We start from the raw sequence: 23,889 nt of genomic DNA, 5'->3' as shown, positions 1-23,889 counted from the left end.
CAGGCCCCAGCATGCAGCACAACCTAGCACCCCAAGTCCTTTGGTTGGGACGTGAGTACGATTTATTCTCCACGGCTCCCATGTTGTCTGCATTTTTGCCATCACCCCGCCAGGGGGCGTGAGTGGCTCGGCCACCCCTTTGAGTTTTTGGAACATGCAGCCCCCTTGCTGCTGGATTTGGAACAGTCCAAGAGGACAGTCAGTCCTTATCTGCGAGGGTGTGCATTATGGGGGTATGGTTTACTGAGTGCTGGAGGCGAAGAGGCTGGGCTATACGGACCCGTAGTGTCTGGTCTGGTCTGGTCCAAGCAGGGAGGTGCAGTTCTGTGACCCCAGAGAGGTGGCTCCTGTTGAGATCCTGGTGGCTCCGGATGCCGGCTGTTTGGGAATTTTCCCCGCTGGGATAGGCATGACGTCGCTCCTGTTCTCTTTGGATGCCCAGCGCTTCCCTGCTCCCTCGGAGAGGCCAGCTGACACAGCACCCCCGTCAGTGCCGGGAGAGCACGGCAGGCAGAACAGCGAAGGTGAAGAAGCTGCTCTCAGCCGGTGCCGACTTGGGGGTCTCGAGGGAATTGGCCAGCCAAGGGGCCCTCAGGTCGGTGTCGTGGGTGCTCTCCTGGGCCTTGTCCACATGTGACGCCTGCTGGTGCAGGGAATACTCAGCCACAAGCACCCTGGCCCGGGCCGCCTGCTCGTGGCTCTCCAACAGTGTCTCAATGTGATTCAGGAGGGCTGAGAAGAACTCCGGGACGCCTTCATAACCTGCGGAGGCCACCAAAGAGTCATCCGGGCTGTACCAGGGCGTCCCAGAGCACCTTACAAACACTGCCTGTTAAACAGCTGCCCTGAACCACCCCAGAGGTGGCTGCACCTTGGTGCTGAGTAAGAGATCTCTGCAGCAACAGCGGCCACGCCCTGCCCATTTCTGCTCCCTGCAGCACAGCACCCCCTAGTGCAACACTGGGGCATAAGAGCCAGCACTGACTGTAGGGAAAGCGCCCCCTGCTGAGCCCCCCTTTTCCTCCCTCGTGCTCTCACCTGGGAAGGCGTTGACGTCTATGACGGCGCACCGCCCCGTCTGCTTCTCCACAATCAGATCCACCCCAAACAGAGAGAGCCCCAGGGTGGAGCGCAGGCCCCGCATGGCTCGGCAGATGACGTTGTCAGAGGGCGGGGTGGGCTCCAGGGTCGCTTCATCCAGCTGGCAAAGGGGCAGAGAGCACCATGGGCTTGGGGGAGTCACAGGGAGGGACACCCGGCGGGGTGTCTCCGGGAAGGAAGCCGAGGGAGTAAGGCTAGCTCTGGGAGATGGACAAACCCCCTCCGCTAGGACAGATAACTCCGAGGGTAAAGCAGCCCCCTAGCGCCGCACTGGAGCATGGGGGACAGTGGCCCCCTAGTGAGCCCCTCACCCCACTCCCTGAGGCACAGCGCCCCCTCAGCTCAGAGCCGCTGCAAGGCTCTCTCCCTCTGCATCTCTAGCCCCCCGGGGTGGATTCGCTCCCTCCCCAGCCTCCCTCTGTCTGCGGCGCTCGCTTATTCTTCCTCTCGGCCTCTGGCCCCGCGCCCGTACTCACCTCAGTCAGGCGGGAGCAGGACTCCGGCTTGGAGACACTGTGGCTGTTGAAGAAGATGCTTCTCCTGGCTGTAAGGAACAGAGCGAGGTCGCGAGCCCGGCTCGCCTGGGCTCGGGGTGCTCCCGGGAGATTCCCCAGCCCCGGGGTCCAGAGAGACTCCGGGTTCAGTTGTCACCGGCTCGGAGCCGTGCACTCTGTCGCTGACGCAACTGACGAGCGATGCCCGTTGTCCCCGGCTGGGGATCTGGCCCCATTGACCCCAGTGGGGCAACGGATGGTTGACCCCGGCTGGGGATCTGGCCCCTACTCTGAGGGCGCGTGAATGCTTTTGCACCCCAGGTTGCCCGGCTTGATTCCAGCTCAGTACAGAGCAAACCGGATGGTCATCCGTGCAATGAGCTTGCTGGGCCTCAACCCTGTTTCTCCAGGGACGGGAGCCCGTGGCACCGAACCGCCCCTTCCAGGATTGGCGCTAACTGCTCTCCCCACCCGCCCTGGGCTGCCTCAGCAGGGAGACCGAGGGCTGGAGGGACCACAGAGTCCCAATTCCAGCCCCCAAAGGAGGAGATGGCCCAGGTGCCCCCTCCGCCCCTCCCACACACACACACACACACACACACACCCCCACATACACACCTGATTCCCCTCGCGGGAAGTTCTTCAGGGACGGCCGGCGCACCACGAAGTGGGAGGAGCCCACCACAAAGACCTTGAAGAGGACAGCGTCGTGGTTGACGAAGCTCTGGAGCAAGCAGGGGGCGCTCACCTCCCCCAGCCCCTCCTCGTTGAAGATCAGCGCCATCTATCGGGGGCGGGGAGAGCGGAGAAGAGCAGGGTAACGGATGGAGGGGCCTCCATAGGGCGGGGACGTGTCTATAGGGGGCCTCTCTCGAGGGATGGGGAAAGGGGAGGGGCTTCCTTAGCCCCACCCCCTTCTAGCCTCCCTCTAGCCCTGGTTGCCATGGCAACTTGCCAGCAGCCAATTGCAGCTGGAACCAGAGGTGTGGCCTGTGAATGGGGCACAGCTCCCAGCCTGCAATGCTGTCTGTTGGACCGACTTGTTGCAGGCGGGGAGTTCCATGCAACGCCCTATACTGAGCCACTGCCCAGCCCCACAGCATGCTGGGAGGTGTGGTCTCATCCAGACACACCCCAGTGGCTGCATAACGAGGACTAGGAGGGTCAGAGAATGGGTGGCAGGGACCGAGGGGCTCAGAAACACAGTCCTGGTGCCTCATACCTCAATTGGTGGGGCTTCCTAGCTGGACTACGTCTCCCATGATGAACCAAGCTTTCCCCTCCTGAGCCACAGTGGTGCATCATGGGAGATGCAGTCCCCCTGGGCAGCTAGCCCATGGGACAGAAAGGAGACATAAAACAGCTGAACTACAGCTCCCATGATGCACTGTGGCGGCTGAGGAAGAGAATAACTTGGTGCATCCTGGGAGATTGAATTCGGTGCCTAGAGCATGAAGAAATAAAGGTCCCAAACGACAACTCCCATAAAGTACCCCGGCAACATTTCCAAATAGAAATTTTTGGGTGTTGGGCCAAATCTGGGGGCGGGGGGGGGTTTGTTCTTTTTTTTTTTTTCTGAGGAAAAGTTGGATTTTTCCAGTGGGAAGCAGCCACTTTCTGTGTAGTTAAAAATCTGATTTTTCCAGCAAAAACTATTTAAATGGAAAACTTCCCAGCAGCCCCACTGCTGACCCCACCCTGATCTTTGGCATTGCTCTTGGTGTGTTAAGAGGGCACTTGCCCCTCCTTTCTTACCCACCCACCCCAAAGTCTCCTAGTGCTTTTATACCCACCCCTCAAAATGGGTCAGCTGAGGGATTTAAACCCACAACCTCTCACGCAGCCACCCAGGCCTCCGCGGCTTGAGCTAAAAGAGTAATTCCATTAGCAAGCCACAGTAGTAGGCTGTTATCCTCCCCGTGGCCTAGCCGCTGGAGGAGGAGCTATAGCCAACCCTTTACGAGCAGGTTCTGGGACACGATGCTACTGACCTCGTGGGAGCTGGGTCCGTGAGCCACCCGGGTTTTGCAAACTGAAGGAGGAAGACGAGGAGACAGTGGGGAGTGAGATGACTTAGCCCCGCCCCTTGTTCCACCCTGGGCTCTGACTCATCCAACAAGAGCCAATGGGGCTCCTGGGCCTGGAACTTTCTACTCCAAATCCCTCCCCTCCCAGCCGTTGGGGTGTGACTGAAGCCGAGCCCCCCAGCACGTCCCCCAGTCAGTGGCTGGGGGGCTGCAGCAGCTCCCACCTCCTCCCCCAGGGGGCGGTGCATGGACCCAGAATAGCCAGAGCACAGGTCTGCCCTGCCGACCCGCCCTGCCCCTTCTCTGCTCTGGCTCCCTTTGCCCCATAGTCAATGAGGCCCTGAGTCGGCAGTTTATTTGGCCAGCGTTCCCTTAGGTGGGAATGTAAGAACCAGCCCCATCCAGGCGACCAGCAGGATTTGAACCCGGGTCCCCCCGAGCACAAGCCGCTACTGCTTGAGCCAAAAGAGCAACTCCACAAGCCAGCAGCAGCAGCAGCAGGCTGTTATCCCCACCGCACTGCAGCCCACGCTTTGCCCACGGCTCAGCGTGGCAGGGCGAGCCGGGGAGCACCGAGGCCTGGAAACTCATTGCACTGGTGAGATTGCAAGCCCAGCATGGCGGGGTGCAGAGCAGCTCCCTGGGTGTCAGGACAGGTGGCAGGAAGGGACGTATTTTGATTGGTTTCAGGTGCTCTGGTTCATCAGCAGCACCTAGTGCCATGAGGCTGGTTCTCCTCCCCCTCCCCCCAGGTATAAAGGCCCCATGGATTAAGGAGGTGCTGGGCTCACTCACTTAAGGGGAAGGTGAGGCCCTGCTCCCGGATCCGTGCCACCGCCTCACGCCCGGTCCCACTGTTCAGCTCCACGTAGGGCGGGGAGAAGATGCAGCTGTCTGCAGAGCAGGGTGGGGCAGAAATAAGCGTGGAGTGGGTGGTTTGCATGGGTGTGAGCTGTCCCCGCTCCCCACCCCACTGCGAGGCTCCACCACCCCTCCCACACACACAGCCCTGCCTGTGCCCCCAAGCCCGGCCCCCAACACACACAGCCCCAGACACACGCCCCACCCCACTCAGCTCCTGCATTCCCGCCCTCCTTGACATCTTAGCTGTTCCATAGAACTGGGTCTCTCGTCCTGCCCACCCCATGTTAGGATTGAACCCCTGGCTCCCACACATGGCTGCTCCCTGAGCCAAAAGCCAAGCTCTTAGCCTTGCCTCTGGAAGGCGCTCTATGGGGCCCAGCTCCCCTTAGCGGGCCGTGAGTCATCACCGCATTCACACTGGCCACCTTCTCTCTAACCTTGCCCTGCAGGGAATATGGTTCAGAGCAGGGAATGCTGGACTCTCAAGGCCTAAGCTAATGCTCTGATCACCAGGCCATCCTTCCTCTCTGGTCCGACAGCGCCTCCTTCTGGTGTGTGATTCGAGTTAGGGGACTGCTTCAGTCTGTTCTGGGGGAAGAGCGCAACTGGATATTGGCCACCTGGGCTTTACCAGGAGACCCCAGAAACGCATACCTTGCTTCTGAAAGTCCTGGAGGAGGCGATAGGATTCAAATCGGTCCAGGAGCAGCCGTACGGCTGGAAATGGGTCAAGGAGGATGATGCTGGAATAGGTTTCCACATAGGTCTGAAGGACCAAAGCAAACGTGTAATTAGCCCTGGGGGCGGGGGAGGTTTAAAGCCGCAAAGCCAGTTAGTGGGTTTGTGTTGATCACCTCGCTGCTAACGCAGGTGCTGTCCAGACTCAGACGCGTCCGAGTGCTTCGTTACGCATTCTGGGGAGCGGAATCCAAAAGGCACTTCCTGTACTAAGGAGCACTATAACCAGAGCTACCACTAGTGGGAGACAAAGACACCACGTGCACCTAAGCAGGGGACTCGTGAGTATCGGTCAAGAGGTTATTTACCCTCCATATTTGGCACGGGTGCGACCGCTGCTGGAATCCTGTGTCCAGTTCTGGTGTCCACAATTCAAGAAGGACGCTGATAAATTGGAGAAGGGTCAGAGACGAGCCAGGGGAATAAGGACTGCCTTATAGGGATAGTCTCAAAGAGCTCAATCTATTTCACTTAGTAAAGAGAAGATCCCAGTCTATAAGGACCTATGTGGGGAACAGAAATTTGATCATGGGCTTTTCGGTCTAGCAGAGGAAGATTTAACAAAATCCAATGGCTGGAAGTTGAAGCTGGAAAAATTCAAACTGGGAATAAGGCGTCCATTTTTAACAGGGTTAATTAGCCATTGGAAGAACTTACCAGTGGTTGTGGTGGATTCTCCATGGCTGGCCATTTGTTGAATCAAGAGGGGATTTTTTTTTTCTTTTAAAGATCTGCTCCCGTTCAAGAAGGAATTAGTGTGGGGAAGGAGGGGATGGCCTTGGCCTGAGTCATGGAAGATCCTAGTGGAATCTACTAAGTCCTTACCTGGAAGTCGCGGATGAGCTGGTGAGACTGGCTGTCATAGCTGGACTCGAGGATCAGGTCAGAGAGTTTGTGGATGATGACGTCAAAGGGGCCCTGCTCACAGAGGGGTTTGGCCAAGTCAATCTGGGACAGGAGGAGAAGCGGAGATTAAAAACCCTTCTTTGCTGGGACCCAGAGCAAGGCTGGGAACCCATCCCAACATTTCCCAGCCCTCATCAGGACGAATCCGAGACCTTAGGAAATGTTTGGCCGACAAAACGCAGAGAAAGAGAGTGCCAGGGGGTCACCACGCTTACCAGGCCTGGAAGACACCCAGGGTCCATCGCTGCTCTGGAAAAGAGACTTGGGATAAGAAGTGGTGAGATTTAATTCCAAAGGTTGTGTTTCCCCCTTCTGTTCTTCCATTATAACCAGCTGTCGGTTTCCTTGCTGAGTCCACCCTCTCCAGTGAGACACCAAAGGACCTTATTTTAGATTTTAACTCCTTTGTAAAAAGTGGCCTAAGAGAGCTCGAAAAGAATTGCTTTAGCCATGGCTTTTACTATTCGAACCTGGTCCCTGGTGGGCCAGCCTAGTCAGAGAGCAGTAGCCACACTCTTCAAAGTGTCTGGAAGACAAGCGCACCCTTGGAAGGGTGACAAATGTGTTAGGTACTAAAGTAGGGTGACCAGATCGCAACTGTGAAAAAACAGGACAGGGGGTGGGTGGTAATAGGCGCCTATGTAAGAAAAAGTCTCCAAAAACGGGACTGTCCCTTTAAAAACGGGACATCTGGTTACCCTGTACTAAAGGATTAATAATTTGGTAGTTGGTTATGAATAAGCAAGTGTCCTGATTTGAGAAATGCTGTTCAAGTTAAAAGTTGATCTGAAAAGAAAAGCATTGAACTAGTAAACTGTTGGATCTGGTTATATATCAGCAAACCTGCGTCGGTAGATTTCAGCTGTAATCGCTAACTGGCATGCTGGCAAATTCACAAATGGACCCCCTTTAGTGTGTGCGTAGGCTGACCAGATAGCAAGTGTCAAAAATCGGGACAGGAGGTGGGGGGTAATAGGTGCTTACGTGAGAAAAAGATCCCAACAGCAGGACTGTCCCTATAAAATCGGAACATCCAGTCACCCTATGTGTGCATAATTTGGTCTTCCCCATCCTAGCAGCGGATTCCGATCTCGAGGCTATTAGCTCTTCTCGGGGGGGGGCGGGGTGATTTCTCAGTCTTTCCTGTCCCCAACTCCAGCTCAGGCCGAGCAGGGATTTAAGCCCTGGTGACGGCTGGAAGGTGAAGCTAGACGAATTCAGAAGGGATCGAAAGCGTGTGTTTTTAACAGGGAGCATCGCGAACCTTTGGAACGACTGGCCAGGCGTCCTGGCGGGTTCTCCCTCGCTGGCAATTTGTAAATCAAGATGGGATGGGCTGCTGCTTTTCTTTTTTCTTTTTAAAGATCTGCCGAAGTTCAAACCGGGATTAGTGCATGTGTGATGCAGGTCAGACTAGGAGGGCACAGCGGTGCCTTCAGGCCTGTGAATGCCAGCTGCATGCCCCTATTTGCTGGGCTATTTGCTGACTCTTGTTGTGAGTGAAATTCCAGGCCTGAGGCCCCCTTCCCCAGGAGATGTTTGGGTTTGGCGAGAAAACTTCCCGCCCCGCTCTTCTGACAGCGTCCTTTGACTTTCGACCCTGCGGTGCCTTTCACCTTTGGTCCCACTACCCTCAGCACCACCAGGAACCCAGTTGTCGCCAATGAACACAGACATTCTAGGACCTGCTGAGCCCCTGCAAAGTAATACTGCAGCGTAGTGGGCAAAGACAGCAAGCAGTGTGTCCCTCCCCAGAAGTGGCTGCATCTCAGTGGGGCGGGAGTGATCCTTTATAATCAGCTGCCCTGCCCCACCCCAGAGGTGGAAGCCTTTCAGTGGCAGGGCGGGGGTGGGAGGGAATCCTCCCCAGGCCCGTAAGTTTGTAAATTGTTCTGATCCTTCACGCTATCTGAAAGTTGTGATGATTCATCACCCGAGGGAGGGGGGGAATGACCACACACCAGTGAACAAAGCACCCGTCTCTTTCACGCCCACCCGAGTTAATGCCTTATTGACTCCGTACCATATTGGTCATCCTCACCCAGTGCCACCCAGAAACGGCTCTCGCTTTATCTCTGTGGACTTTGCCAGCTGCTGTCAGTTTAAACCAGTTCTTATTGACAGACGAGGCCGATCCCAGCGCAGGCAAACAAAGACGGGCACTTAAATCCTCAGCCCCTCTGCAGAGGGAGGCGATGGGTTCTGGCATGCTCCATCTTGGGTGCCCATCAGCCTGGTATCCAGGCAGCTGGGCCATTGACCTATTCTCCCGCCCCCGCTTGATTTTTATCACCTGTCCTCTAGCCAGCTCTGCGTTGCTCTGAGCAGGGCCAAGAAGACCCGGGGTGGGGAGCGCAGGGTTGACCCCAATGTGGTGCTAGCTGGTGCTGGAGGGAGCAGAGCTCGGTAGGGGGGCTCTCTTCCCTCTGAGTCCCAGCACCCCAGCGTGGTGCATGAAGACCGCAGTCATTCCCCTATAGATATCCAGACGCCCTAGCACAGCGGTCTCCAGACTTTTGAGGGTCACGACCCCCCTCACCCCGTCTGTGCCCCCCAGGAGCGGGGCCGCAGCTTGGGCGGGGGATGCGGGCAGGGATTAAGGGGGCCAAGGCTGGAGGCTGGCACAGGGCCGGGAGCAGAGCCAAGCCGAGGCTGGGGATGGGGCCAGGAGTGAGGCTGGCTGGCGCTCCCTCCCTGTCCCCCCCGCCCCCCCCGTGGGGGCTGGCCCCACAATTTGGGGACCTCTGTTCTAGCACAACAACTGTGCAGACCCCGACTCCGCTCCCTGAAGCGCAGCGCCCCCTAGCGCCAGCATCCTGGGTCAGCCCCACCATGCCCTGCGGCATCACCCTCTCCCCGGCACTGACTCATCTGCGAGTCACCCACGCCCCTCCCTATAACATCAGGGTGTGCCAAGGTCTCCCATCCAACCAGGCCGGACGCGGCGTGGCCTGCTGGCACATGGCCAAAAGTTCCCGGTAGCAAACCTCAGGGTGACAGCTTCCCATATAAGACCCGCTCCTCCAGCATCCCCTGCCCCCCCCCCAATGCACACCTCTGCTCCCAGGCCACCCACGGCTCAGACTCACCTCAATGACTTCATAGCCTCGTTGCCTGGGCAAACAAAATAAAGAAAAACCGAGTCAGGGATTTGCACCCGAGCATTATGCTGAGAGAGGCAGCAGGGCCCAGTGATTAGCCAACAGGACTGGGGGTCTAGGGGTCACAGGATCAACCCCCCCACCTTTGCCACCGACTCCCTGTGCAGACTTGAGCCAATCACTTCTAATCGCTCCCTGCCTCAGTTTCCCCACCTGTGAAACGGGGATAATAATTCTGTCCTTGCCTACTTAGATCTAGAGGAGAATGTGGCACCCTTTTACCTAAGGGGTGTCATACTGAAAGGTCCTAATGCCTTTGATCCAACACCAATCACAGGCCTCGCTGGGCTGCTTCAGGCTCAATGGGAGGAGGAATGAAGCCCCTCTCTGGGCTCAAGAAGGTTGCAGGCGCCGGGGGCTTACTGCCCAAAGCATGGCAGGTCAGAGCTAAGCCGCACCCAGTGTGGTGTTTTCCCTGGGCTGCAGGTTGCGGGATATCTGCCAATGGAAGTCACTGCGAGGATGCAGAGAGACGCTGTTTCTTGCGCACAGGACCTGCTGGAGAGGCAGACTTGGGAATTTCGGTGCAAGGAAGCTGCCTGCTGCTGTTTTGACCGTGCTCAGGAGACCAGGACTGTGTGTACATTTCTTGTAAATAAACAGGATGGTGCCAAAGAACACACCTGCTTTGTAGCACCACTTTCTCCTCCTAACAGAAGCGACTCTGCAAAGGCTGGGAACACTGGCAAAACGGCGTAACTTTAAACTGGCGCGAGCCCCTGCCTTGAGACGTATGTTTGTTTAAACCCGTCTTCTTTCACTTCAACTTAAATCAGAACAGGTGGAAGCTAAACCGAACCTATGTGGCTCTTAAACAGGAACCGGAGCTTTCACCCTCGGGTTTGTGCTGCTTTTCCTGGAGCAGCTTCGGAGCCGAATTAAGGTAACCCTTTCCCAAGAAGAGAAGGCCTACACGCTCTGGGGCAAGATTTCGGTGGGCATCTGCAAGGACAGTCATTTTGGAATAAAACTGTCGTCATAGAATGATAGACTATCAGGGTTGGAAGGGACCTCAGGAGATCATCTAGTCCAACCTCCTGCTCAAAGCAGGACCAATCCCCAACTTTTGCTCCCAGATCCCTAAATGGCCCCCTCAAGGATTGAACTCACATCCCTGGGTTTAGCAGGCCAATGCTCAAACCACTGAACTATCCGTCATCGTTTGAGTTCATTGCGCTATCAAACTAGGAAACTTTTGTGCTGACATCAGGGGCCATACAAACTTGCATGCAATTGACAAAAGGTGTGAGTTACCACTGATTTTGTTATTTCAGTGCAAGTTTGCATGTTGTATGTGTCTGTGAGCACCCGGCACAGGGGGGCCCTGATCTCGGTCAGGGTCTGGGCAGCGCCTGGCGTGACAGGGCCCTGATCTCGGCCGGGGTCTGTGCAGCGCCCGGCACGACGGAGCCCTGATCTCGGTGGGGGTCTGGACAGCGCCTGGCGTGACGGGGCCCTGATCTCGGTGGGGGTCTGGGCAGCGCCTGGCGTGACAGGGCCCTGATCTTGGTCGGGGTCTGGGCAGCGCATGGGGTGATGGGGCCCTGATCTCGGTTGGGGTCTGTGCAGCGCCCAGCGCGATGGGGCCCAATCTCGGTGGGGGTCTGGGCAGCGCCTGGTGTGACGGGGCCCTATCTCGGTGGGGGTCTGGGCAGGGCCTGGCATGATGGGGCCCTGATCTCGGCCAGGATCTGTGCAGCGCCCGGCGCGACGGGGCCCTGATCTCGGTGGGGGTCTGTGCAGCGCCCTGATGTCTTCTGTGGCATCTAGGCAGTGTCTCGCTACACATAATAAAGAGGGACTTTCATTCCTTCTCTATACAAACATCACAAGTCGATGCCCTCGAACCTGCTGAGACAGAGAGTGAGGGAGAACAGGGGAGGGAGAAAGGAGAGGAGGGAAAACCAGAGATAAGGGAAGTGGAGAGATAAGATAAGGAGCGAGGGAGGGCTGGGCCTTTAGTGTGCCAACCCTGAGAGGCTTTAACCAATACATGCAAGGGAGGTGCCCTTAGGGTGAATGATCCTGTGATTCATGCTGCAAGCATGGGATCACGCACATCACTCCGTGCCTCAGGTTCCCCATCTGTAAAATGGGGTTGATAATCCACTCTTTGCCTATTTAGATAGTGAGTGCTTAGGGGCAGGGATTATGTCTCACTTTGGTGTCTGGGCAGCACCTGGCATAGTGGGCCCCGGATCTCAGTCGGGGCCTGTCCAGCAACCAGCACAAAGCGGCCCTGATCTTGGTCGGAGGCCGTGCAGCACCCGGCATGACGGGGTCCTGATCTCGGTCGAGGTCTGGGCAGTGCCTGGCGCGATGGGTCCTGATCTCGGTTGGGGTCTGGGCAGTGCCCGGCATGACGGGGCCCTGATCTCGGTTGGGGTCTGGGCAGCGCCCGGCACAATCTCACTTGGTGCCTCTAGACTTTGCTGCAAGTCACAGAATGAATAAGGCTCCTGAAGTGCTTTACAAACCGTGGTCCTGATCGATGTCAATGGAAACAGATCCCAGCAGCTCTGGATCAGACCCTAGGGCCAATCCCCCGACCCACCCCGACATCAGCCGAGGGCAGCTTGTTTCCCCTTACTTGCTGGGGGAAGCTGGCTCTTTAAGAGGGTGATGGCTCCAGGTAGCCTGCTGCCCAGGTGAAGGGAATGAGCCCAGGAGGGGGGAAGGTGTTGCATAAGGTGGGAGGGAGCAATTGACGCAGCAGCAGACCTGCTGGGGGACTAGAAGGGCAGCCTACGCGGGGGTGAGGTTCTGAGCATTCAGGGACAGGGCTCTGAGTCTGGGGGCACTAGCTCGCTGTGAACGGACAGAGAGAGTTGTGTTGTTTTGAGCTCTCTGTTAATTCAGCACAGTAGCTGGGAAACCAGCCCCCGTCCCCGCCTGGGAATCTGGCTAACCAGGGAAGGAAGGGTAATGGAGGCTGTAGAGGGGTCCCGAGGCCAGACCACAGTGGGCCCGTTTGGGCCCTTGTAGATACACGAAACATTTGTCACAGGTGGCCAGAAAGTCCCTTTGCTTCCTAGAGTGTAGGACGCCAGAGGCAGCGTGGCCTAGTGGATGGAGCACTAGACTGGGCGGCTGGAGCCCTCGGTTCTAGGCCTGCCTCTGTGAATGGGGGCAAGTCACTTCCTGCCTGCCCCGTCTTGTGCCTTAGTTTCCCCCACCTGCCGAATGAGGCTGATGATATTAACTTCCTTGGTAAAATGCCTTGAGGTGGCAGGGTTGGCTGGAACTCAGAGCAGCGTGTGCTGGCCAGTTCCAGATTTCCACCTCAGTGAGGCAAAGGACCAACTGATGTTGCAAAAACACAAGCCGGGAGCTGATCTGAACCAAAAGGAAGTGGCTCAACCCCGCGGAGCCAAGCGGGAGCATCGCCCCAGCCAGGATGTTAGGTGAGAGCCTCGGGGCCCAGAGCGCGCACCATCTGTTGTGCGAAACAGACTTGGGGCTATTTTAATTCTGGCAGCTGGAATGGGGGCGGGAGGGGAAAACACAAAGAAAAGTCAGAGTGAAATTCACCCCTGTGCTGGGAGCCTAAATGGCACCCCTTAAATCCGTCCCAGGACTCCTGGGTTCTTTCCCCAGCTCTGGGTTGGAAGTGAGATCTACGGAGGGTGGGCTGGGTTAAAGCAGGGAGCAGTTTTATGAGGTACGCATTATCTAATGGCCAGGACTTCTGGGTTCTTACCCCAGCTGCCAGTCGGGAGTGTGATCTATGGGTTAGAGGAAAGGGGGCTGGCAGTCCGGACTTCTGGGTTCTTTCCCAGCTCTGGGAGGGGAGTCTAGTGGTTAGGCAGAGAGAGGCTGGCAGCCAGGACTCCTGGGATCCCTCACCAGTTTAGGAGGACTGTGGTCTAGTGGCTAGAATTAAGATTCTTGGGTCTTATCTCCAGCTCTGCTACTGACTCGCTGTGTCTCCTAGGGGCCCTTGCCTCTCTGTGCCTCGGTTTCCCCATCTGTAAAATGGGGATAACAATAGCGATCCAGCTCAGAGACCCTCGGATGAAAGGCGCTACGTAAGCATCAAGTATTTTATATGATTTTAGCAACTGAGCTTCCGTCTGTTCTGTATCACTATTACAGATCCCTGTGGGGCGTAGTTATTGACTAGAGATTTAATCGAGGGCCCTCGGCCAACGCGTCCAATCTTCTACCCCCAGCTAAAACAGTAATTAATGCTTAGTTCTTAGGGTTCAATGAAAGCAGGAGGATGTGGGAGCCAGTTCCCCTATAAAGGTCCTGGGATAGTTACACTCAGCCATGAGCGATGCTCCCCTCCAGAGGTGTCTGCATTTTGGTGGTGCCGTGCGGGTGTTGCTTGGGGGCTCGTTTCGGACATAATGCAACCTGGGGGTGAGGCTAAAAACTACGGAGCAGGTACAGACCCTGTAACTAGCATGGCTAGGGTAGGCAGCAGCTGGGGTACTAACCTTGGATATGGGAAACCTGGTTTCAAGTCCCCTGCTTGGCCCAGATCCTCAAATGCATTGAGATGCATGGGTGCGACTGGAAGTTAGGAGTCTCAGTACCTTTGAGGATCTGGGCCTAAGCCATTCCGTGTCTCAGTTTCCCCAATGGTACAGTAGGGATAACAGTCCTGCCTCCCAGGGATAAATACGTGAAAAGGGGGTGTGGAGCTCAGACCCCGCACCGATGGTTGGGGGTCAGTTAACCCCACAGCTAGATGAAGGCTTGAGATGCAGAGCAAGAGGTTTAGAAGCAGAAAGCCAGTCAGACCGGTAGCTGGTGCAGCCATTTTCCCCAGTCCCTTGTGCGTGCCCTGGGCTACCTGCCCCCTCTTTTTGCCCTGCTCCCAAGGATCTCCCAAGGCACTGAGTGCCAGAGACTCTGTCCCTTACCTGCAGAGATCCTCAAACCCCTGGAAATTCAGTTTCCTTTTCTTCTTGTCGTTCAGGCAGTAGCCGATGCGTTTCCCTTTCCTCCAGCTCGGCATCTTTTTGCATCCGTCTCTTTATTTAAAAAATAAATAAATAAACCAGGCCCCACACCTCTCAGTGTGGAAATCTCCCTCTGTGTGAAATGTGCAAATATTGTCTCCTCTGACTCTGGGCCTGTGCCCTCTTCGATCCGAAAGCGCCAGCCCCTCCCCGAGTGGCAAAGTCCTTTGCGAGCAGGAACTGGGCAGGGTGCACACAAGGTGGCAAATTCTATCTTCCTCTGATCAGCTGATGCGCCGTAAATATCAATCCGTGTTGCTTAATAACTCGTGGCCAGGAGCCTGTTACCTGAGCCTGGTCTGGGGCTGATTGTGAGCCGTGATAAACGCTGCAAAATGCACACTTAGCTCCAGACCTCTGGCCTGTGGTGCCATGGGTTGGTTACACCCCGTCAAACTAGTGCCTTGCAAATGCTGACGCTGAGATTTCTGCTGAGCCCCCGCCCCAGAAAGCATCCCTCAGCCTTGGGCCATCGAACACCTGATCTCTGGTACGTGCATCAAATAGGGGTCTCCCTCTTTCTGTGCGTCACCCGGGCCGGTGCTCAGATCATATTGCACCAGCAGCCAGGGAAGAAATCTAGTGGTTTATTCCCCTCCACACACAGGTGGAAATTTGAGCAAGAGGATATGCGTGGAAGTCCCAGTCTCTTCTGCGTTTAGATGCAGGAAGATCAAAAGCTGCTTAAATTGGTTCAGGGGAAGATCTCAGAGCCCAGCTCACCTCCCCAGGGGCTGAATGTGTGAAAATCTCTCCCCTCCCATGGCTGCCTGCCACTCCATGTCTGAATCGGACTGGTTCACAGCCCCTCTCTCTGGCTTGCTGGGGTCTCGAGGGATAAAGTCCTGCCTGAGGTTTAGGACACCTGCGTTCTAGTCCTGGTTCTGTTACTGGCCAGCTGCGTGTCCTTGGCCAAGGCCTGTTCCTGCTCTGTGCCTTGGTTTCCCCACCTCTAAAAGTGGGAGGGGCGTTGGGATCTACTGATGGAAACAAAGGTTGGACAATTCTAATCAATCTCTTTACTTTCCCTGCTCTCCCAGGTTCCCCCCGTTTTGTGATGCCTGAATTTGACAAGAGCCCTCCCATGCTCCACCCCCACCGTTCCAGTGGGGCTGGGGGTATGACCCGCAATGCCACCTCCTCTTGGCCAGGGCTGGCTGGCCAGTAGAGATCCCCCATCAGCCTGCAAATTGGCAAGCCTGCCCCTAACCTCAAGATGCGGTTGCACCTGGCTAACGTTGATCGTTGTCTGGCTGAGTGTCTCGGGTCCCTCTCCAGGGAGAGAGGCCTTTGCCTTGGATTTGCCATTACAAAATTTATAAAATCTCCCCTCCACCTCCGATTATAAGAACATCGGATTTTCACTGCTGCACGGGGTAAGAACTCATCCTCCCACTCCAAGACCCCAAGCAGCTGCTGCTTGAGCTGAGAGGGGGATCTCCCCATTAGCTCTCTAAGGGACTGTGACACATGGAGGCACAGGTCTGCGCTCAGCCAGCAGAGGGCAGAGGTGCATGAGCCAGTCCATTGCCCCGCCTGGCTCCTCGCAGCCAGGGGTCATTGTATCAAGGTCCTGCTGGGTCTTGAAAGGTGCCAGGGGCTCCCTTTGCACAGCGCTGAACAGCTCCGGCCCCCCTCTCTGCCCCGTGATCTCGCTGCCCCCTCTGCATCTCGCCGCCTCGTTCACGCCCCCTCTTCGCTGCCCACCCGGGATGGTACAGACTCCGCAGGCTGCAGAGCAACGCAGGGCGCCATCCGCCTCCGTCTAGACGAAACCCTGCCCTGACAAAGGCCTAGCGCGATCCCGTGCCGTGGCGGTGTAAAGGCCGCTCACGCCCCGAGGGGGCAGCCAATCCACCTCCACCCCTTCCGTCGAGCGCCGTCTACACGGGGGCTTTGGGGGGGGGGGGTTGGATTTTTCACACCCCGTCTCTCATCTGCCTCGGGGCAGGCGGCTAGACTCCAGCTGATGTCACCAGCCTGCTATTTCCCTGCATCTGTGCGACATGCAGCCTCAGGTCTAATGCTGAGTTGAGGTTTTGGGGAGGCTGTGACAGCCATGGCAATTCCCTGCACTGTCTTGGGGAGATCTCCCTGTCTTAGGTTTCTGTACGATTGGGGGGCCAGGGATGGTCTGTAGTGCCATGGGAGAAGGTGACCACAGCCCGCTAAGGACTATGGGGGATCAGGCAGATTCACTCCAGAGAGGTACCCCCCGCTGGGGAGACTTGCATATACTGGTTCAAACTGGGTTCCCCAGAGAGCAGCAAACAAAGAAAGGATTCTTGGCTAAATTGCCCGGGTTTAACCTGATCTGGGACCTGCTTTCTGATCCTGCAACACACCGGATCGTGAGCCGCAGGGGGGCCTCCAATCTGTAGGGAAGGGTTGGAAGGATGGACGTGTGCCCGAGGCTGGAGCTGGGTGGATCTCCGGGGAGCTTTTTAGCCCGCGTGTAGGTTTACATGGTTTCTCCGTCATGCGGTGACCTGCGGAATAAAAGCGCTGGCTGAGAAAGGGCTGGCGGGCGACCGCGGGGCCGTTCTGCGGCCCAGAGCCCCGGAGGAGGGAGCTCAGCGTGGCCGTTGGCTCGTTGAGGCCGTCTGGCTCACTGGGCGATTGCCAGCACTGGGCAGGGAGCTGCGGAGCCTGGGAACACCCCGGTCAGGAGGGGGAGAGCTGCAGGGCTCTGCCCAGGAGAGGTGATGGCGAAGGAGCCCCCGACGTGGGAAATACAGGTGCAGTTTGCCCAGAAATGTGACAGATGTCAGGGCAGGATGGTTCCCCCTGCTGCTGCCCTGCCACCCCAAACTGAACCCACTGGGCTGCTCTGCACCCTCATCCCAGTGAACCCCCAACCTGACCCCCTCCTGACTGCCCTGCACTCCCCAACCCCAGTGATCCCCCCCCCCATATTTTCCCAGCACCCCCTCTGCAGCATCCAGTTCTGCCCAATTAACGCAGCCTTTCCCAGCAGGTACTTTCCACTGGTGAACTGAAAGTGAAAGGGAAAGAGGCGAGTATCCGTGTCTCTGCAGAGGGCCCTGTCTGCCTGTCTCCCTCCCGCTGCCCCCGGGCGGACGGCGAAATGTCCCGTGGGTCCAGCGCCGGCTTCGATCGCCACATCACCATTTTCTCCCCCGAGGGGCGTCTCTACCAAGTGGGTCAGTCTGTAGGGTGCTGTCTGGGGTGGGGGGTTCACACGTTTCTCATCCCTTGGGATTGAAGCCAGAGCCGGGTTGGCGCCCTCGCTCCCAAGCATGGGGCCTGGAATAATCAACAGGACTCCTGGGTTCTGTCCCCTGCTCTGGGAGGGGAGCAGGGTCTAGTGGTTAGAGCAGGGGGGGGGGCTGGGAGCCAGGACTCCTGGGTTCTGTCCCCTGATCTGGGAGGGGAGTAGGGTCCAGCAACTAGAGTACAGGGTTGGTGTCAGAAATCCTGGGTGCTGGTCCTGGTTCTGAGAAGGAGCAGGGGCTAGTGCAGGGGTGGGCAAACTATGGCCCGCGGCCGGATCCGGCCCCGCCAGCTGTTTTAAGCCGGCCCTCGAGCTCCCACTGGGGAGCAGGGTCTGGGGCTTGCCCTGCTCCGCCACTCCAGCCCAGGAGCAGGGTCGGGGACCACTCCATGCGGCTCCAGGAAGCAGCGGCATGGCCCCCCTCCGGCTCCTACGTGCTCCAATGGCCCCCTCCGGCGCTCCAATGGGAGCTGCAGCGGGGTGGGGGGGTGCCTGCGGACAGGGCAGTGCACCACCCAGAGCCTGCACCCCTGAGCTTCTCCCCACACCCCAACCCCCTGCCCCAGCCCTCCAAACCCCTCGGTCCCAGCCTAGAGCACCCTCCTACACCCCAAACCTGTCATCCCCAGCCCCACCCCCAGCCAGAACCCTCATCCCCCCCTCACTCCCCACGCACCCTACTCCCCCAGCCCAGAGCCCCCTCCCTCACCCCAACCCCAATTCTGTGAGCATTCATGGCTCCCCATACAATTTCTATTCCCAGATGTGGCCCTCAGGCCAAAAAGTTTGCCCACCCCGGTCTAGTGGTTAGAGCTGGGGAATTAGGAGTCAGGACTCCTGGGTTCCATGCCTGGGTCTGGGAGGGGAGGGGGGTGAAACTAGAGTGGATTAGGACTGGGGCGGGGCTGGGAATCAGGACTCCTGGGCTCTATTCCCAACATCGTACTGATTTGCAGCATGGCCTCAGGCAAGTCCCTCCCCCCCCCAGTGTGCCTCAGTTTCCCCATGCAGCAGCATGCATGTTTTTGTCTGTGAAGCCCTGATGGAAAGCCCTTGAGAAATGCCATCACCCCCCCACCTCCCTCTCTCTTCTTCCATTTACCGATTGCTGTCTCTGGTTGCAGAATATGCCTTCAAAGCCATCAGCCAGGGGGGGCTGACCACCGTGGCCGTGAGGGGGGAGGACTCTGTGGCCATGGTCACCCAGAAAAAAGTGCCGGTAGGAGCCCAGCGTGTGGGGGAGAGGCCGGAGATTGCGGGGGTGGGGTCAGGCAGGTCCATGGTGCCCTGCATTAACGAGGGCAGCCTCGGCTCTTTGCTGGCGGCCCCGATCCTTGTGCCAGCTGAACCCGCCGTGTGGGGAGCCTTAGGGGAGAAAGAACACGGGCGCAAGAGCTGGAGTTGGGCCAGGACCCCAAGGCTCATAGCTGGGCTCTCGCACATCATGTGCCACAACCAGCTTTGGGGGCGGGCAGGGGGGCTGTGAGTGCTGTGGGGAGAAAGCGTCCACTGCTGGATCACAGCACCCCCTAGCGCCACACTGGGGTCAGCACAGACTGGGTGGGGAGAGCGCCCCCTGCTGAGCCCCCTGCCCGGCTCCCTGCAGCACAGCGCCCCCTAGCGCCACACTGGGGTCAGCACAGACTGGGTGGGGAGAGCGCCCCCTGCTGAGCCCCCTGCCCGGCTCCCTGCTGCACAGCGCCCCCTAGCGCCTCATTGGGGTCAGCCCAGACTGGGTGGGGAGAGCGCCCCCTGCTGAGCCCCCTGCCCAGCTCCCTGCAGCACAGCGCCCCCTAGCGCCTCATTGGGGTCAGCCCAGACTGGGTGGGGAGAGCGCCCCCTGCTGAGCCCCCTGCCCGGCTCCCTGCTGCACAGCGCCCCCTAGCGCCTCACTGGGGTCAGCACAGACTGGGTGGGGAGAGCGTCCCCTGCTGAGCCCCCTGCCCCGCTCCCTGCAGCACAGCGCCCCCTAGCGCCTCATTGGGGTCAGCACAGACTGGGTGGGGAGAGCGTCCCCTGCTGAGCCCCCTGCCCGGCTCCCTGCAGCACAGCGCCCCCTAGCGCCTCATTGGGGTCAGCCCAGACTGGGTGGGGAGAGCGCCCCCTGCTGAGCCCCCTGCCCGGCTCCCTGCAGCACAACGCCCCCTAGCGCCTCATTGGGGTCAGCCCAGACTGGGTGGGGAGAGCGCCCCCTGCTGAGCCCCCTGCCCGGCTCCCTGCCGCACAGCGCCCCCTAGCGCCTCATTGGGGTCAGCACAGACTGGGGGGGGAGAGCGCCCCCTGCTGAGCCTCCTGCCCGGCTCTCTGCCGCACAGCGCCCCCTAGCGCCACACTGGGGTCAGCCCAGACTGGGTGGGGAGAGCGCCCCCTGCTGAGCCCCCTGCCCAGCTCCCTGCAGCACAGCGCCCCCTAGCGCCACACTGGGGTCAGCACAGACTGGGTGGGGAGAGCGCCCCCTGCTGAGCCTCCTGCCCGGCTCTCTGCCGCACAGCGCCCCCTAGCGCCACACTGGGGTCAGCACAGACTGGGTGGGGAGAGCGCCCCCTGCTGAGCCCCCTGCCCAGCTCCCTGCAGCACAGCGCCCCCTAGCGCCTCACTGGGGTCAGCACTGACTGCCCCCCCCGCTCCCTGCCGGGTTTCTTTGGAGGCTCCCCACCTGGCTCGGCACATACAGCCCAGGGATGAGCAGGTCCAGCCGTAGGATGCAGGGGCGATTTCCACCTGGGCCCCGGGGCAACCGCCCTCCAGCCTGACCCCCGGGGCAGCAGGTGACGGGCCGGGGCGTCCTGCCGGGAAATCACCTGGCCTTGGTGTCTTCACTCCCACCCCTAGGATAAGCTCCTGGATCCCAGCACGGTCACCAACCTGTATCGCTTGACGGAGACCATCGGCTGCGCCATGACCGGCATGAGTGGTAAGCCGGGGCCAGGGGCGGGCTCTGGTTCCCTCCCAGGGGATGAATCCTGACCTGGCGTTAGCAATTCCTGGGGACTCCTGCTCTGCGCCCGTCCATGCAGGGTACAAGTCTGGGACCGCCCCCGGAACAGGGCCTGGGCCCTGCCCCTCCACCTTCTCGCTCTGGAGTTCGCTGGTTCAATCCCCCACATCCCCCCATGTGGCGGCCTGAAACCAGATCTAGATCTGACCCGGAGACGCTTACACTGGCTGCCCCAAAGTCCTGATCTAGAGAGCAAGGTGCGTGGGGTGATCTCGTCAGGCTGGCCGGCAAGTTTTTCTCCTCTAGAAACACGCTAGCCTGGATGCACTGAGATCTCAAATGCACGGTATTACGGCAGCGCCTAGGGGCCACAAGCTGAGATCGGGGCCCCTGTTATGGGCCCCCGTCGAGATCAGGGCCCATGTAGTGCTGCCTAGATCCTCCCCCCAACGGAGATCAGGGGCCCCATTTGCCGGGCGCTGCCCAGACCCCCCCCCCCACACACACACACACTGAGATCAGGGCCCCTGTTATGATGGGCGCTGCCCAGACAAGAGCACATTATAGTCCCTACCCCAAGGAGTTCACTCTCTAAATAGCGACAGGCAGGGTGATTATCCCTGTTGTACAGATGGGAAAACTGAGGCCGCGAGAGAGGGAGTGACTCGCCCCAGGTGTCCTTGGGAGCCGGCCAGGGGTCAGAACCCTGGTCCTCCAGCTCCGCAGCGGCCAGGCTCTAAGAGGACGACTCTTGGGTGTAGCAGTATTAGGGCTTTTATCCTGTTTGTGAGCTGTTTGGCCCGCAGAAAGCAACGGGCTCATTGAACGACACAGCTCTGATTCCCTCTAGCGGTGGGGACAGACACACACAGAGCAGGACTTAGACCCTCCAGCCTGGGGTGGCAGGAGGGTGGGACACACACACACACGTCACGCTTGTGCCTCGTTTGACGGGGGCTCCTTTCCCCGCCCAGCCGACGGCCGGTCCCAGGTGCAGCGTGCCCGGCACGAGGCTGCCGAGTGGAAGTACAAGAAGGGCTACGAGATCCCGGTGGGGATGCTGTGCAGGCGCATGGCTGACATCTCCCAGGTCTACACCCAGAACGCCGAGATGAGACCCCTGGGCTGCTGTGAGTGATGGGGGGCAGGGGAGAGCCCCCCCCCCCACCATGGACTCACCCAGAGTCACCCCTCTCCTTTACCCAGCCTCCATCTGTTCCCCACTTAGCCCTGCTCACTCAATCACTGATCACCCCCATCCCCTACCCCACTCACAGCCTGCCCCATAACCCCAGACCACCCCTTAACTCAGCCCTCCCTTAATTGCTAACCCCCACATGGCTGCCCCAGCAAACCCTCCAACTTCTTCCCCTTCTCTAAATGCCCCCTCCCCCCTTTCACCTCCCTGAGGACCCCGGTGGTCCCCTAGGAGCTCCCCCCACACCGCCACTGACTATTCCTTTAGGGCCCCTTCACACTCTGGCTCCAAATGCCCCTGGTTCGGACGGTTCGAGACACAGGATCCCACCCCTTCCCCTGAACCCTCCCTTCCCGCTTCTGGCAGCAGGTATGATCCTGATCGGGATCGACCAGGAACTGGGGCCCCAGCTGTTCAAATGCGACCCAGCGGGTTACTACTGTGGCTATAAAGCGACCACTGCTGGGGTGAAGCAGACCGAAGCTAACAGCTTCCTGGAGAAGACCTTGAAGAAGAAACAGGGCTCACCTGTGGATCCTGTAGAGGTCAGTGTGTGTGTGTGTGTCTCCATGCATGCCTGTGCCTTGTGTGTGTTACCACACAACCGTGCATTACCGTACATGACTGGGTGAGTGTATCCCCTTCCTGGAGCAACGTGAGCCCTGTGCTGGTATAGATCTATCAGTCTGGTGCTAGAACGTATACGCAGTCCTCCACTAACAATCCCACAATGCAACACTCCCTTCAGCAGTGACTTGTCTGGTGAAAGTTTTGAATTCTACTCTCCAGGGGTGTCACGTCCCATTTAAAAAACTAGCACAGGTCATAGAGCGGAAGAATCAGGACCTGTTATTTGTCTCGGTAATATCTTGGGGCAGGGAGTTCCACAGGTCAACCACATGCGAAGTAGAAAAAGTCTTTTCCTTTTCTTCCTTGGCTGACAGTTGGCAATTACTTGCTTATCGACGGTCCTCTCCACGGACTTCAAGGCCAGTGAGATTGAAGTGGGGATAGTAACATCAGAGCATCCCCAATTCCGGTAAGACTTCTTGGCCTACAAGTTCCTCCCGCCCATTTCCAGAGCAGTCTCGAATTAACACCACCCTGTCTTGGTGGCTTGCAGGACACTGAGCGAGGATGAGATCGAGCGTCACCTGGTCACCATCGCAGAACGGGAATAACCTCAATGACCACCGAGTCCTTCAGGATAAGAAACTGCTTCTGAAAGGGACCCCTCGAAAGCCTGGATCTTAGTTATCACATTAACATGTAGATAACCCCACAGTAATCCACTTACAACAGGGCTAATGTCATGATAGCCTGCAGTGCTTTTTAAAATGTTTAATTAAGAACCCTCCTAGTCCAGTTCCTTCCTGACCTCTGTGACCGCTGATGGCCTGAAGCATGAGATTTCTCTGTTTCTCTCTCTCTGTCAGGCCTTGTCTGTGTTATGGAAAAAGGTGCATTTAGACAGAGCACATGCTTAATCTTTATGGGATGTGTGTAACATTAAGCCAGGGCGTAAGTCTTTGCAGCAGCGGCAAGCCCCGTAAAACCAAATACTGTGTCCAGTGCTAGTGCTCACAACTCAAGGAGGACATTGATAAATTGGAGAGGGGTCAGAGAAGAGCCACAAAAATGATTAAAGGATTAGAAAACCTGCCTTGAAGTGACAGACTCAGAACAATCTCTTTAGCTTAACAAAGAGAAGGTGAAGAGGTAAGTGGATCCAGGCTATCAGTACCTCCATGGGGAACAAACATTTAATACTGGACTCTTCGGTCTAGCAGAGGAAGGTCTAACACAATCCAATGGCTGGAAATTGAAGCTAGAGAAATTCAGACTGGAAACAAGGTGTACATTTTTCACAGAGAGGATAGTTAACACTTGGAACAATCTACGAAGGGCTGTCCACCACTGGCACTTTTTAAATCAAAACTGGGAGGGAGGACAAACTGTAATGGGCTTAATCTGCAGCAAGGGAGACTGAGGTGAGATATCAGGACAAACTTTCCAACGCTCCGGGGAGTGAAGCTCTGGAACAGGCGTCCCAGGGAGGTTGTGGGATCCCCATCACTGGAGGGTTTTAAGGACAGGTTGGACTTGCTCCTGCCTGCGGGCCGGGGACTGGACTAGACGACCGCCCAAGGTCCCTTCCAGCCCGAACGTCTCGGATTCTGCGTGCTTGGAAAACACAGCGCTCTGTAAGAGCTAATAAGCTGACGTCACCCTAGGCAGAGCCAGCATAAAGCCTAGT

The 23,889-nt window shown here is 57.9% G+C and overlaps 2 protein-coding genes across 2 annotated transcripts; one reads left to right on the top strand and one right to left on the bottom strand.

Moving 5' to 3' along the window:
- Positions 1-487: 487 nt before the first annotated feature.
- Positions 488-14,257, bottom strand: LOC144279266 (inositol-tetrakisphosphate 1-kinase-like). Its single transcript, XM_077840756.1, has 10 exons — positions 14,163-14,257; positions 9,220-9,244; positions 6,050-6,172; positions 5,141-5,252; positions 4,418-4,516; positions 3,587-3,627; positions 2,214-2,379; positions 1,578-1,645; positions 1,039-1,201; positions 488-762 (listed from the first exon to the last, which is right to left on the bottom strand). The coding sequence occupies exons 1-10, from the start codon at positions 14,255-14,257 to the stop codon at positions 488-490; spliced, it is 1,167 nt and encodes a 388-aa protein (XP_077696882.1).
- Positions 14,258-17,289: 3,032 nt separating this feature from the next.
- On the top strand, positions 17,290-23,301 carry LOC144278725 (proteasome subunit alpha type-6-like). Its single transcript, XM_077840051.1, has 7 exons — positions 17,290-17,425; positions 18,621-18,715; positions 20,329-20,410; positions 21,409-21,564; positions 22,002-22,177; positions 22,577-22,671; positions 22,756-23,301. Exons 1-7 carry the CDS (start codon positions 17,350-17,352, stop codon positions 22,811-22,813), a joined length of 738 nt encoding a protein of 245 aa, XP_077696177.1. The 5' UTR covers positions 17,290-17,349; the 3' UTR covers positions 22,814-23,301.
- The last annotated feature ends 588 nt before the right edge of the window (positions 23,302-23,889 follow it).

The sequence above is a fragment of the Eretmochelys imbricata genome, chromosome 23, assembly GCF_965152235.1.
Source record: "Eretmochelys imbricata isolate rEreImb1 chromosome 23, rEreImb1.hap1, whole genome shotgun sequence".
In the NCBI taxonomy this organism is placed as follows: domain Eukaryota; kingdom Metazoa; phylum Chordata; order Testudines; family Cheloniidae; genus Eretmochelys; species Eretmochelys imbricata.
This window is presented reverse-complemented; position numbering and strand designations above follow the sequence as displayed.